This window comes from Benincasa hispida, chromosome 12 (genome assembly GCF_027475165.1).
Source record: "Benincasa hispida cultivar pf3 chromosome 12, pf3_genome.v1.1, whole genome shotgun sequence".
In the NCBI taxonomy this organism is placed as follows: domain Eukaryota; kingdom Viridiplantae; phylum Streptophyta; class Magnoliopsida; order Cucurbitales; family Cucurbitaceae; genus Benincasa; species Benincasa hispida.
This window is the reverse complement of record NC_143489.1, coordinates 36,424,897-36,441,015: the sequence shown is the minus strand read 5'-3', so window position 1 is coordinate 36,441,015 and position 16,119 is coordinate 36,424,897. Positions and strand designations below refer to the sequence as shown.

The 16,119-nt window shown below is 34.2% G+C and overlaps 1 protein-coding gene across 1 annotated transcript; it reads left to right on the top strand.

Moving 5' to 3' along the window:
- The first annotated feature begins 1,870 nt into the window (after positions 1-1,870).
- Positions 1,871-15,716, top strand: PRMT6 (protein arginine methyltransferase 6). The gene is made up of 13 exons (XM_039018378.2): positions 1,871-2,286; positions 3,161-3,226; positions 5,357-5,425; positions 8,435-8,470; positions 9,107-9,172; positions 10,024-10,092; positions 10,224-10,301; positions 10,967-11,045; positions 12,876-12,970; positions 13,307-13,391; positions 13,740-13,933; positions 14,987-15,105; positions 15,199-15,716. The coding sequence occupies exons 1-13, from the start codon at positions 2,041-2,043 to the stop codon at positions 15,239-15,241; spliced, it is 1,245 nt and encodes a 414-aa protein (XP_038874306.1). The 5' UTR covers positions 1,871-2,040; the 3' UTR covers positions 15,242-15,716.
- The last annotated feature ends 403 nt before the right edge of the window (positions 15,717-16,119 follow it).

The following is a 16,119-nucleotide window of genomic DNA, read 5'->3' as shown; positions in this document are numbered from 1 at the left end:
AGTGAAGGAAGCATTAGAGTTAAGCTTATACGAGTTACCCTTTAAGGACTTCCAACGGTTGATGTGAACATCATCAATAATCGAAAGAGAGGGTGTTTGGGCTTGAGACAAACTCGAACTTCTCTGAGTAGCATACTTATCCATTTCCCCAATAAACTCCCAAGCCCACTGGATGATGTTAAACTGCCTCTTCTAGGTCATTTCAAACACCATCAAGTTGCGCTGGTTCCAGATGATAGCAACAACCAATGCAAAGATTTGCTTTTCCATTGAACTCAAAGTCTTTGAGATCCCATGAAAAATAGAAGCAAATTTAACATATTTTGTGTTATTTAAGATAACAAGGGAACCAACTTCTCCAAATTTTTCTTGTTTGTTTAGAACTCCATATAATATGAAGCTTTGTTTTCAATAGTATTTTTTAGATAGGGCAATAACCTGAATCACAAATTTCCCTATGACAAAGATTTGTTCTAGTAGGAAAGGCTCCAATACAATCCTGCCACATAAATATTTTTGTGTTTGAAGGGACGTTTATATTCAACAGTAGATGCCACATCATACTATTCTGATGGTCTGTTAATGTAGAAGCTTCACAAACAAGACCTTAAGCTAACTTGTATCCACTTTTAATAGAGTACAATCCTTTCCGATCATAGTGCTGGAAAAAGTGATCCTCAAAAGGAGTGTGAGCTAAAGGAATGCTCAAATTAGTCTACATTCTTATACGAGAAAATATCCACAATCTTTTGGTCATTTCAATAGTTGTTACTAATTGGGTTGTTGACATAATAATTTAACAAAGGTCGTGGATGAGAGAGAATTTTTTAACATTCGCTTTTGAGGTACCCATTCATTTGCATAAATATCAATAGTGACACCATTTCCCACTCTCCACCTTTATTGAATAGCAACTCCCTGCCCCATAAGATGCCTCGCCAAACATAAGATAGACGACTCCTGAGACTTGCGTACAAAAAAATTCCTATGAGGGAAGTATTTAGCTTTAAGAGTTTTAATCAATAGAGTGTTCCCTGTTTAAAATTTGCCACATGTGCTTAGCTAAAATAACTTTATTTAGTAGTTGGATATCTTTGAAACCCATGTGGCCTATGTCTTTAACCTCGCCATTCTTTTCCAATTGACAATGAATTTTGCATACCCTTATCAAAATAGCTCTACCAAGAATTGACCATTAAACGATTGAGTTCTTGATAATTGCAAGAGGGAGTTTGAAGTAGCTAAACGTGTAAGTTGGGATACCCTGGGAACAACTTTTAGTATAACCTATTTTCTAGCTCTTGAGAATAGACGATCTTTTCACCCTTGGAGAGCTTCATAGACCTTCTCTTTAATATAGTTTAGAGTTTTACTTATTTTTAGAGAGGACAGAGGGGATTCCAAAATATTTTATGTGATCTCGGACCACTGTGACTTGGATCAAGTTAGCCAAAGACGATTTAAGCTCATCGGAAATTCTTTTGCCAAAAGTTATAACTGATTTTCCATAGTTAATAGTTTGTCCTGATGCCTTTTCATACATCTCTAGAAGTTGAAAATTTTCACAAAATCCTTAGAATTTTTCTTGAGAAATAAAGTAATATCATATGCAAAAAAAAGATGGGTGATAAAAGGTGCTGAACATGCAATTTTAAGACTAGAAAGCTTACCACAAATTCGTACATGATGGAAAAAGCTAAAAAAAATGAAGAAGAGATTGGTTTTGAATGATTAAAAACAGATTTCAAAATGATTTTAAAAGCGACAAAAATAATTTTAATTATTTCATAATTACCCATACATGAAGTCAAAAAATTGTTTTTTTTTAAAGGTCAATAACATGTGGAATGAAAAAATTGAAAAATGCACAAAATATTCGACATGTCGTTTGTACGAACACTTTGATATCTTCGAAGGCGCCCGCCCTTTCTTGTTCGCATTTTATAGTGTAAGAAACACAAAAACGTCGCCGTAATTCACTACTCTATTCCCACCTTCGACTGAAGACTACAACAAAAGAGAGAGCGAAGAAGCCGGAAAATGTATCCCAACTCCGGCCACATTAACGGCTTCCACGACGGCGGCTCCTCCTCCGAGAAGCGGCCTGGAACCGTTCAGAAGGGTCGGCCCCGCCGGGGAAGAGGTAGCCGGTCATCCAGTGGCGGCGGAATGAGGGTTTCTGAAGACAAGCCGCCGACGCAAGTGGAGGGACCTCCTTGTACTGACTTCGACATGGCCTACTTCCAATCCTACTCCCACGTTGGTATTCACGAAGAAATGATCAAGGTCTGTTTCGGTTGTTGTTCTATATTTGTGAGAATTACTGATGCGTTTTACTTGATGATATCAATTTCCTGCATTATTTTTGTTCTGTACTGGGAGCGGTGAAATTTTGGGGATGGCAGAGGACATCCTTTCTAGACTTCAAAATTGATATCAAGACTTTGAAGAAAGACTGACTAATGAAAGACCTTACACTATTTGGGAACCTCTTTTATATATATATAAATTCTGAGAATCGATATCCTCCCTGGCAAATGGCAACAAGAACACCCAACAAGGTGCTGATGGTGAAGGAACTAGGTTGACTGAGCTCCAGTCTAGTATTTTGGTTTAGGGAAAGGATAAATGTTGTTAAGATTTGCCAAAAGGAAGACGCACTTCTCTGCTTCTCTCTCCTTAATGGTCTCCTCCATAAAAAAAGAATTTCAAGAAACTGAGTTCTAGTTTCAGATATACATATACTTTGACTGCAACCCCTTTAGAAATTGGAACAGTATTTAAAGCCGTTTGAGGACATCACATAAAGTGAGGCTTCCTTATCAGCCATATTCTTAAAATTCAACTGAAGACCAATTGCCAAATTTTAAAGAAAGAAGCTTGAAAACGTTGGAAAGCTTGGAGATGTGTCGGTATGAGTTTTTTCATAGTAGCACACAGATCAACACTCGAAAAATCCTTACCATATCCCCATTATTCTTATGGATGCATCCAAGAGTAGCCTTTCTAAATGTTTGAGTTCTTTTTAATGAATTTATGTTAATTATTTAGAATGAATGAATTATATTAGCTAAAAATACACATAAATTTAGAAATTCTACTGCAATCATGTTGTTCTTTCTTTACATTGATATATTATGAATGAAATACCTATTTTCAGGATAGCGTACGGACGGAAACTTATAGGGCGGCAATTATGCAACATCAGAGTTCTATTGCTGGCAAAGTAATAATTTTGTGCTTAATGTTTTTAAATTTGTTTCTCTGTCATATGTTTAATGAAATAGTTTGGTTAAAACATGATTTTGGTCCCCTTACTTTGGAACTTGTTATATTTTAGTCTTTTTTTTTTCTTTCAAATATCTAATTTTAGTCCTTATACTTTTGATAATCTTAAGAATAGTCCCTATTATTGGCTTGTTGTTGATTTTTCTATAAACATCTAGTCTTTATTAGCCTTCCCTCCATTTTCTCATCTAAAGACAGGGGTGAGCTTTTTCACTATACAATGACCACTATGAACGAAGGAAGAACCACGATGAATGGATGAACTATTAAATTAAACAGCCGATTCGATCTCTCGAGAACAATAGCTAAGGGTCCTGATACTGCCACTTGGATCTGGAACCTTCATGCTGATGCACACGATTTTGATAGCCATACTAGTGATTTGAAGGAGATCTCTCGAAAAGTATTTAGTGAAGAGATTAATGTCTCTCATTGATTTTCACATGGTGTCTATTCTTACCAAAATTATTATTGACATTTAATCAATTTTGATAAACATTAACTTTGAAGGATCAAATTTAGGATTTATTGAAAGTGTGTGGACTTAAATGAATTGAAGTTCAAAGTATAAAGGCCAAAATGGTATACTGACATGATAGTCTCTTATCCAATTATTTGTCTTTTTCTTTTTCTTTTCAAATAAAAGAAATAGACATTTTCATCAATAATTAGGAAGTTACAGATGGATACTGAAAAGACATCTTCCTTTAGGAGAAGACAATCCTTCCTAAACACAGAAAATTAGAATTTCATATTATGAAAAACCAAAACTTGACTTTTTTTGAGAACCAAAACATCATGAAAATGTGCCCAAGTCCCAACTGGGAATAATTACAAGGAAGAACTTGGAACAATACACAACAAAAGGCCTGTCCCTTTGGCTAAATCCACATTTTTCACCTCTACTTAAAAAAAAAAGTTTCATTTCAGATAATCCCAAATAATAGCTTTTATGGCATTTATCCGTCAAAGTGCTACTTTATTTTAAATTCCATACCACAAAGTGGCTGACATTGTTTTAGAAAGCTACGGAGGCTTACGCCTTGAGGCAAGGCACTAAGTTTTAGCCTTCAGACTTACGCCCTTGATGAACAATAAGAGGCTTACGCCTTTGTGAAAATGCACATAGGCTCAAAATCTCTATGCTTCGTCTAATGCTTAGAAAAATAATAGTGATTTACTTAGTTCTTCAAAAATATTAAGGTTTGAGTTAGTTGTGACAATTTGAACTAGGACTACGTTAGTTGTTATTACTTTAACAACATTGAAGGCAAAAATTTATAGTATAAATCAATCTTATTAATGATAATAGTAATAGTAGAGATGATAAAGATATCCTTTTAGAATTTTTTATTAAGTGAAAATTGTGGGGGTTAAGTTTCTTTTTATACTTTTATATGAATATCATGTTTAGTCGTACTTGGCCATATAATTTGTTTTTAATTCACTATTTGAGGCTTATGTCTCTTACCGCCTTGAGGCTTATGCCTCGCCTCTTCAAGAAGAAAAGCCTCAAGGCCGCCTTTAGCTTTTTAAAACATTGGTGGCTGAAAAATATTATCATTTGCTCTTTTTTTGAATGCTCATGTAACACAAAGTTTAGTGTTTTTGTTTTTTTGGCTCCTTTTGTTTCGTGCTTTCGTTTTTGTGCTGTCGTTACATATTCTTTTCTTTCCTTTTCCTTAATGAAAGTTGGTTTTTAAATAAAAAATAAAATATGAACACAGAAAAAATAGATGTATTTGGTCATCCTCTGCTTTAATATAGAGCAGACAGATTAAAGGACTTAACGACATAGGAGGACATTTCTTTGATATTAAGCCACCCAAGAAAGAAAAACAGTCTACAAATAGTAAATTTTGATCTAATCTATGGTCTTTCTCTGCTATACACAAAGTTTCATGCATCTGTTGTCTTTGACTCCTGCACTCACTACGCATTATTTTTTACTCTATCAAAACAGGGTTAAGACTCCGGACTTTCATTTGTATAGCTCCATATATCCATATCTGGATTCTATTTGATGTACTTGGTTTCCTGTTTATTTACTAAAGTAAATTGAATACAGGTTGTAATGGATGTTGGCTGTGGCACTGGAATTCTCTCCATATTTTGTGCTCAGGCTGGTGCAAGGCGGGTGAGCTATGCTGTGTCTAAATGTGTTTTTTCTAAAAAAATTTATTGGAAAAATGCAGCGTGGGTAATCTATTTTAAAATTGTTCTTGGACTTTTAGCTTTTCCAATGGTGAGGTATTTTCATTTTTGAATATTGGTTGAATTGGTCCAAACACCTCGCTGTAGGGTCCTAGACATCTCTCTCTTAATTCCAATTACTTGAAATTCAATCATTAACAGTTCTTTTTCATCGCGCTTTTCTATTAAAGATTGTATAGTTATTAGTAAACAAAAAATTTATGCAGTGGAACACAAGGGAGTGCCCATTACTATCAAAGCATGATAGGTGTTATTATCCAAATTTTGGGCAGAAAATAGGAAAAATCAAGAGTATTTAAGAAGTGAGAGTGGTGCAAGATCATGCTCCCTTTGCTTTTGTTTTTATTTCTTTTAATAAACAGATTGGATGGGATGGAAAGGACTGGATCTCTGTGTATTGTGGTAACAGAGCTACTTTTCCATTTACAATACCATGTTGTGTATTTAAGTCGTACTTCATTTTTATTAGAATCTAATAGTTTCTGTTGGGCCCTCTTCCTTTTTGATTAGTGAGTACTTGGATTCAAGAACCAAATTGTTTAATGTTGGTTTAAAGTTGGTGGGCATGCAAGATTATAGCGTGGTAGTTAATTGTTTCATTGTGTAGGGTATAGGCTAATGAAGAAACTAAAAGGTGTGTTTATAAAAGACTTGAGTATTAAGAAGAAGAAGGAATGCACTTTTAAGGTAAGGCAATTATTGAAAAGGAGTAGAATTGATTGATCCAGCAGATGAAATACTCTACTAGTTGGGCAATGGGAAAAAAAAGGGAAGATTAAGAAGGGATTTCAAGAATGGTGTTGTGAAGAAGAAAGAACCTTTTAGACCTAATAATGGTGAAAAAGCTTGTGATGTCAACAGCAAACTCCTCCATGCATCAAATGGATAGAAATGATGGCCCTTTCTGAGCTGCATGGTTTTTTGTTTGGTACATGGTCTTGGATGATTTGATCGATGCTTGGGGCTTGGTTATGCAATTGGGATATTGTTCACAGAGTGACTGAACAAAGAATGTTGGTGTTGTTTACATTGAGTACATAATCCATAATGTAAGGCTGAGATTTGGCAGTCCAGAAGAAAACAAGACATCTTCCAAGTCTCATGTAAAGGATCATTGAGTTGATGTAAAGTGGTATTCCTATATTGGACTAGATATGTTTGGAAAAAGATGGAAAAAGGTTATAAGCATCAACAAGATCCTAGGAGGCCATTGTTCGATGAATTTAAATGATCTTGTAACAATGTATGCCCTTGTTCAGAAGAAAACAAGACATCTTCCAAGTCTCATCTAAAGGATCATTGAGTTGATGTAAAGTGGTACTCCTATATTGGACTAGATGTGTTCAGAAAAAGATGGAAAAAGGTTATGAGCATCAACAAGAGTCGAGAGGCCATTGTTCGATAAATTTAAATGGTCTTGTAACAATGTTTGCCCTTATCGAAGTTGAGAACATGGTACTCGACACACTGTTAGTTTTTGAGAAGAATGAGGGAAGGATGAAAGCATATTAGTGGAAAGTCACTTAAATCACTGGTTGACCTAAAAGCTTAAGCTGATAGATAAAGGTAAATTTAACATTATATCAACACTTTAGCACTCCCCCAAAGCTACAATGAGCAATGGTTCTTTTACTTCTTATTGGCATGATTCTTGGCTAAGTTGTGGGAGTCTTTTGTCAATTTTTTCTTGCCTGTTTCGATTAACTACTAAGCCTTTTCTCACAAATTAGCAAGGATGGTCTCTTAGAGTGCATGAAATTTATATCTCCATCGGAATCTTAATGATTTGAAAACTGCTGAATGAGCTACTCTCTTTTACCTCCCCCTGTTACTTTAGGACATCTTAATATATTTTAATAACTTTTGGTTCTGGCCCCTTGATCCATCTAACAATTTTACTGTTGAATCTCTCATGGAAGATTTGGTGGACTCTCGTGATCCTATTTCAAGTCATCTATACATAGTGGTTTGGTTTAGTCTTTTTTCATTCTCTTAATGAAAAGTGTGATATCCTTTTCAAAAATACAAGGTGATTTGGTCACATTCTTATACAAAGAAATGAAAAATTTTCATCAAGACCGTAGTCTTGGAATAGTTAATATGCCAGACCGACTTTAGAGGTGTATACCTTCCCCATCTTGGTGTATTATGTGTGCTGCTCACATTGAATATTTGGATCACCTTTTCTTCATTGCTCTTATGCCTCTTGTTATTGAGCCATCATCCTTGATGCTTTTGGTTGGTCCCTTAGGCTTTTTTTGGATTGCACATATTTGCCTACATTTTTTATGACCTCCTTCCCATGGAGAGAAGAAGACTCTTTGGCTTGCTCTTAATAGAGTCTTCTTTTGAATCCTTTGGGTGGAAGGAATGGAAGACACTTCAGAGGTCCTTTTTCATCTTTTGATATGTTTATGGAATTGATTCCTTTTCACACTGTGTATTGGTGTGAACAATATCATCATTTTTCTGATTACAGTCAAATTGGAAAATCTTCATGTAATCTACCTATAGGTTTTTTGGCGTTTATTACCTCTTTTTATTTATTTATTTTTTAAAATAATAATAAATTTATTTATTTATTTTTATTTCATTCGACAATGAAATTTGTTTCTCTTCTATAAAAGAACTCTCAAATGTAATTAGTACAACTTTTGTTTTCGGTTCTTTTGTAAGGGTATTTGTCTGTGGTCAGGCAAGTTTACTGATTAATACCCTTACAAAAAACCGAATTTGTTAGACTGGTTTAGGGATTTAGCTTGATTTAGCTTGGTGTACTTTTTACTAATACAATGAAAATTTAATCCTGTTGTTTTGTTTTGTTTTTAAAAATTTGAAAAATAAACTTAATTTGTTAATCTGAGATCTGGAGGAACAAATATTTATCACTGCACAACTTTCTTGAATGCTTGTTGTTTCTCGCTTTTGTCAGGTTTATGCAGTTGATGCAAGTGACATAGCAGTGCAGGTATTATTCCAGTACGATATTAATATCTTAGCTATTATTATGGTTGTAAATAGTATACCATTGGGCTTTAAACACTTGCGTGTTTCTAAATACCATTTAAATTTTTTTTTTATATTTTATTTTATTTTATTTTTTAAAAATTTTTGCTACCTGAAAATTCTTTCTGTAATATCTCTCACCTATGTATGGTTATTGTTGAAATGGTGTTTTAGTCCTAAGGGCGTTTTAGTCTTTTTCTTAGTGTCTACTGTTTAGGGTTTCACTCAGTTTGGTTATTTATACCTTCCTTGTGTTGAGTACTGGGTATCAGAAAATTAAAAGAATAAAAATTCTCCTATCGTGGTTTTTCTCCCTGATCTAGGGTTTCCACGTAAAATCTGTGTTTGTTTCTTCTCTTCTTTTTTCAATAGTTATATTCGTAACATTCCCTTCTTGCATTATGTTACCCTAAATCCTTTTATGTTGGGCATGTTACATTAGTTTCATTCTTAGGTATCAGTATGTGCTCCATGTGCAATTGTTATATCATAAATTTTTATATGTAATTTTATTAAAGGTCCTAGTTAGACATCTATGAATCATGCAAGAAGTAGAATTTGAACTTTAGGTCTGAGTTGATTTTGCTTTCCTTTGCAGGCCACAGATGTTGTTAAGGCTAACAATCTATCGGAGACAATCATTGTATTGCATAGTAGAGTTGAGGTGAGCTCTTTAAGTTGCAAATTGTCTTTGCTCCTATTTGGTTGCTTTGAGTTTTCATTAATCTTAAATTGATCTGTTTAAAATGTTTCCATTATTTGAAAATGTGAATTAATGACTGGAGTCCCTTCTTCTGACTTTTGACTCCCTTTTTTTTCCTTCTGTCTCTTTTGTTTTTTAAAAGAGACTAATGCTCAAAATATCCAATATTAAGTAAATAAATAAAGGAAAAGATCCTCGGGACGAATAAAAAACAAAACAAAACTAGTAAGGTAAATGAAAAATGAGACCAATAAGACTTGTTTTCTTTTCTTTTTCTCTCTCTCTCTTTTTGGATAAAAGGACTTAGAAGACTTTTAAAAAGGGGAAATGAAGCATCCCAACTTTGACTCTTACTCTTGCTTTGGTTGCCTTTTGAGTTTTTGATTCATCCCTTCCTTTGTACTTCCATTCTTCAAATTGGTTAAAGAAATGTTTCTATTATAAAATTTTGGGAACACATGTAAATTTTAGGTAGCCAATGTTCAACTAAATGGTGAAAAATATCTCTCTAAATTTACAATCATAGATTCTGTTCCTACTGGCATCACAATAGAGAATTTTAATATTGGTTAACACAACATTAGATTATTAGTATAATACTTAGATGTTGCCAAGTTGAGTACAGCTCAACTGGTTAGGGCATTTATCAACAAAAAGACAGAGGTGTGAAACTCCACCCCTAAACCCCCTACATGTTGGTACACATATATTACTTAGTTGTTTATAATTAATTATCTAATAATTTTGGTCAATTTGTTAATAAATATCAATAGCAGTTGCGTTAATGACCTTTTTCTCCTAAAACCATGCAGGATGTTCAAATTGATGAGGGTGTGGATGTTATAATTTCTGAGTGGATGGGATATATGCTTTTATACGAGGTGATTATGTTTATCGACTTGTAAAGCTTGGAATAACTACCTTATCTGCAAGTTTACCTTAATGCTTTTCATGAAAGAACCATTTTTTACTTTATTCTCTTTATTGAACAGTGCGGTTTTTGCTATTGCAGAGCATGCTTGGGAGTATAATTTACGCTAGAGATCGGTGGTTAAAACCTGGGGGCCTTATACTACCATCAAATGCAACAGTATCTTGCTTTTCTTATATTATCTTCAGTTTTGATCTGTTGTGTAATACTGGTGGCAAAATTTTTACCCTTTGTGCTTATTTCTTTCTTCGACTTGTACTATGAGATGTGTCTTACACTATCAACATATATGTCACCTATTTTTCCTGTAGAATCTCTTGGTGGTTTGGGTGCTTCATTTTGTAATGAGAAATGAAACATTCATCTAGAAGGATGCAAGCTGTGAAAATAACAGCTAGAGCTATTCAAGTGGGAAAACTTCAAATGATCAGCACAGCACAGCACACCTGTGCAAAATGAAAAACTATACAAAAAGATTCCATTTGCATGTATAACCTGTCTATGTCTATATATGTCTATATATGTACGTCCATACATATATAGACATACACACACACACACACATTCATGAATAAAAAAGGGAAAAAACGAGAAATAGAAATTTAATAGAAAAAGATGAAAGCAGTTGAAATGACAGCAAGAGCTATCAAAGTGAAAAAACTTTATATGATCTGCATACCCTGTACAAAATGAAGTAATAGTACTCAAACTTTGGTAATTGGATACTTGTAACCAAGGCTTGTTTTTATGTTGTGCTTGTGCTTGGTTTAAAAAGCTTGAGTTGCTTGACAGATACCGTCTGATTTTATCTATCTTTCTCACAGTTGTACATGGCACCTGTTACTCATAGTGATAGATACAGTGCGAGCATTGATTTTTGGCGCAGTGTATATGGAATTGATAGTAAGGACACGTTTATTTCTTATTTATTTTTATTTTTTAAATTTTTAAAAGGAAATAAGTACATCTTGAAGCTATGCATATATATTTCCAGTTTTGGTTACTTGCTGTCTTGTTATTTGAATGTGTATACCTGGATCTCTTGTATGCTGTTATGAGTTAGGTTTTCTGTTTCTCTGTCTCAGCTGTTTGTCTAGAATTATTTGTACGTGATTGAATGTGTAAGTAATTGGATCTGTTAAATTACTGAGAGGATTTTTTTTTTTTTTAAAAAAACCGACAGCTTCATGATAGTGGTAAGGGGCTAAGGCACACAATGTTATCAATGAGATTAGGAGCCAAAGATCTTTCAATGATGGTTCAATTCCCTTCTAGAGTCCAAACTTTAAAGTCGTGCTGGGTTTCTTGGATAATGATTAGCAAGGACGCTTGATCAGGAGGCCTATTTCTCCATCTCTGCACCAGAAAAGTTTCTCCTGAAACTGAGGTCCTAACCTGTAAAGGAATCTGACCAGCATTACCACATGAGGAGACTTTTTGAATTAGGGTGTATGAATAATTTAACGACTTTTCTTCTTCTTCAACCTATTAATCCTTTGGAAAGCTATTTGAAGAGGATCATTGATTTGCTAAGGCTTTTCCCAAAAAAGGAGTCTTGTCTCCCCTGCCAACATCAACCTTGTACCACTTATCAACGATTTTACAACAATCTGAAATTTGGACCTAGGGCACTTAGAATTTATGGGAGCCTATTGGGGTAGGGGCCCATTCCTTATTGGAGAGCTGGGTATTTGTGGTGATGATGTTTCTCCATATAGCATTTCTGTCCGTGATGAAACATCAGTCCCATTTCACTAAAGAACTATGTTCTAGGTTTTGGGAAGAGAGGTGCTTTGCCAATGGACAAGGTTGGATCCTCATTCATAGCCTTACTAGAAAATAAAAAGGATTATTATATCCCAAGAAACCAATTAACAAACTAATAAATAAAACTATCTAAAATCAGCAACTTGACGAAATCAATTACTAAATCAAAATAGACAAGAATCCATAATATTCCAATAAACTAAACTCAGAAGAAACCTAAACAGATAACCTATCTCCTGCCGAAAATCATTAGACTTTTCAGTTAGGCCTCATCCTTCTATTTCTTTTTAGTTATTTTATTTATATGTTAATCAATGGAATTCATGTGGCTTTTGTTGGCAGAAAAGAATGGGTCTTGTAGTTTTAAAAATCTAGATCCAAGCTAGAGGAAAAATCATATATAAATCCTTTTTAAAAATAATTGTTTCCATTTCTTAAAGTTCCCTTTCTTCTGCTTAGTCTTTTTTCCCTTCATCTTCTTTCACTAGATTGTATAGGCAAAATTACCACGTGTCAGTTCCCTTCTTGAATAGTTAACCCACACATTTTCAACATATAGTACATGTGATTCTAGTTCATCATGGGAAATAGTAAATCTGTTACTTCTCTTTGGGCTTCAAATTCAAAAACGTTATTTACCATGCATTTTTAGTTATAACATTTTTGTATATTCTGTTACATGACTTCCAAATCTTTTGTTTTGTTCTTTAGGAGATCTCGTTCAAGTTTCCCTGCTAAAAGAGCACCGGAGACCTGTCTATTTATTACTATTAAAATAATAATCCATACAGAACTTATACATTTATCAATTGCACATTTCTTTGGTATAATATCTAAAGAGAGGAAGTTGTTTTGTGTGCTGTGTTCTTGTTGATAGCTGCCCTTCTCGTTCCTCAATAATCAATATCTTAACTTAACTCTCTTTTCTTTCTCTCCTCTGGTGCTGGGGGGAGGGGGGGTTTGCAGTGTCAGCAATGTTGCCATTAGCAAAACAGTGCGCATTTGAAGAGCCATCAATTGAGACAATATCAGGAGAGAATGTTTTGACATGGCCGGAAGTGGTGAGGATTCTAAGTTTCCTTTTTAAGGTTTGATTATATAAATTCCAACCACAAAAAATGCAAATAGGGTGCTTGTGATGGATTAACCACCCAATGGCATCGAAACAATTTAGTAAAGATGGCATCTCCTCGGTTAATATTATTTTCAAAAGTCCAACTAATGATGGGAAAGTGAGTGGAGCAACCTGACTAGAACTTCTCTATGAGAACTTTTGTGTAAGAGCGATAGAATAATTTTTGGTTGTGAAAGAACTACTATTGATTCCTTACTTGAAGGGAGGCAGGGCGAAAAGGAGTAATTTAAAACGTTTAAAACCAAACTGCTTCTCTTTACAGGTAAAGCATGTAGACTGCTACACAGTTTCAATTAGCGAACTTGAGTCTGTCACAAAAAGTTACAAGTTTAAGTCAATGATGCGAGGTAATGTATCTCTCACCATTCTTTCCCCTTGACTTACGGTATTCATGTACGAATGCAGTCATATCATATGAACTCACTGCAGAGAATTCTTGTTTGTTAGTTTTTAGGGCGCAAATAGTGTGGAATGTGGATTTCATGGATATTGCAATAAGTAGGGCCATGTGGATATATTTTAATCATCGTTCACCATTTATTGTTGTGTTTTTTTAGAGTACAAATAATCTTTTTCCCATGTCACGAATCCACTTTCATGCTTTTTATAGGTAGCTTTCCTGTTGCAATATTATTCATCCTTCATCGATTTTCAGTTTTTCACCTGTGCGATTAAAAACTCTTTCTAATTTCCAGCTCCCTTGCATGGTTTTGCATTCTGGTTTGATGTGGAGTTTTATGGGCCTGCTACCGCCATGCATGGTCTAATTCCATCAAATTCTGATGATAATCAAGTGAATGATGGTAGCCAGAGGAAGAAACGTGCAAATCCTAATGAAGCACTAGTACTGTCCACTGCACCTGAGGACCCTCCAACTCATTGGCAACAGGTGCGTTATAATTAATACTAATAATATTATTTAAAAGAAAACAAAATTAATAATAATAATATTATTATTATAACACTTTTTAATCTTTCTGTAATTGTTTTCTACGTCCGTGCATGACTGAAGGTTTTAGTTTCCCTTATTTATGAATTGTTTTTTCCTGAATAGAAAACAAGATAAATTATAATAGACAGAATATTAAAAGAACAAAAGGATTGAAAAAACTTTCAGCCACACAGATACAAAATTTTTAAATTGAAAATAATTTTTCCATCTTGTGTAGGTAAATAGATACAAAAATAAAGCCAACATCTAAAAATTGAACACATTTTACCAACAATTAGTTGCTCACTCAAATCACCTCTCAATGTAATGAAAATCTACAAGGGGTTGAAAATTTATTTCTGGGTAAAGTACAAATTTTCTAATCTCTTCCAATTTTCCAATTTAGGAGAAACAAGTCCAATTTCAAAGATCATAAGTAATCAAGGGAATGTATATTTGAAATTGGTCATTTCTTCCTCACTGATACCTTCTTGATTTTTCAAAGCAAGCAATTTTGGGACGTGCAACACATTGCACAAGTTCTTCTGATTATTATATAGTATCCCCATCCTTTCCTTAATTTCCTTTAATGCAATTACAATTTTAATCTCTTATAGAAGCCTCTCCGTAATTTTCTTTATTGCAATTTCAGTGTTGGTTTCTTGTAGGGTCCCTTCCATAACTTAAATTGCATGTTAATGGTGGCATGGGATTATTCATAATGCCTAGTTCTTGTTACTCTGTGCTTTAGAAGAAGATTTTGTGTGAAACTCGATCTCTTCTTCCTTTCCATATATTTATATATTTGGCGTGTTATGTTACTTGGAGAAGAGTAACACTGCTTAACTATTTTGTCTCAACTAAAGTCCACTTTTCACATCCTTTAAGCTAAACATGATAATTGTTTGCCCAAAACTTCCACAGAGAGTTATTATTTAGCTCGAATCATGCAGTCTTAATCTTATGGTTTAATTCCCCTTTGGTCAGCAGAATTTCTGTTTACTTTTGCAGACCATTGTCTACTTCTATGACCCATTAGAGGTTGAACAAGACCAATTAATTGAAGGCTCTGTTACTCTATCACAAAGCAGAGAAAACCGTCGGTTCATGAATATTCGCCTTGAATATGTGTGAGTTAAATTTCATACGTCTATTTAGGAAACATTTCTCCTGTCACTGCTTGATATGCGCATCTCATTTGGTTTTGATATTTGATCTTGCAGTTCAGGTGGGCGGTCCTTTGTAAAAGAGTCGGTGATGAGGTGATTTATATATTCTTTGCTTTATTTCATGATGTGAAGTCTCATTGACTCTTCTCAAGGCTTAACCTTCCTGAAACGGCAACTTTCCAAGAAACTGTAGGAACTACTATTAAACTAACATTTATAGAATTTGAAGCGTCTTGAAGCTGCTGGTCTGGTTGTTGATTGCATACCAGAAGCCTAAAAGACAGTTGACTCTTGATCGTGTTTGTGCTTTGCAATTGCTTGATTGGCTTTCTTCTTCACATCGTCTCTCCTTCGGGAAAGATGTAGGCTGAGATTGATACAAGACTCCATGAAGAATTCTTTTATTGTAATGTAACTCTACTTTGAAATTACAAGCATAGGACTTAGCGTTTTCAAATTCTCAGGGATGACTATGATTCAAATTTTCCATTATGTAAAAGTAGAATAACCACCATTACTTTTTTAAATGCACAAGTTCAATCTAGAAGTATGATGGCTTCCTTTTTCTCTAATCTCATGATTCAATACGTTCACCCTCTTGTACTAATATTTTAGTGCTCCAATTTTGACTTACAGCTTAATCATCTGTTCTATGATAGTTCAACGTTATCAGGTATTAAGTGATGGTTCAACCTTATGAGGTATTAAGTTTGTGAACATTTTCGCTCTCATCTCTTCCTTATCCAATATTACATGTACATCCTCTTGTTCTTCTTGTTCTTCTAGGAGTTCAAGGTGTTTTATTTTAGCAAGAAAAAGTTAAACATGTGAAATAGAGGATTCAAACTTTTGGCCTTTAATTGAGGGTATATATATTAATCAATTGAGTTATACTCAAGTTGGTTCAACAAAAAAAAAGTAAAACTAACTTTTCTCTCTTATCTTCTAGCTTGTTCGTCCTATTAATTATTTCAA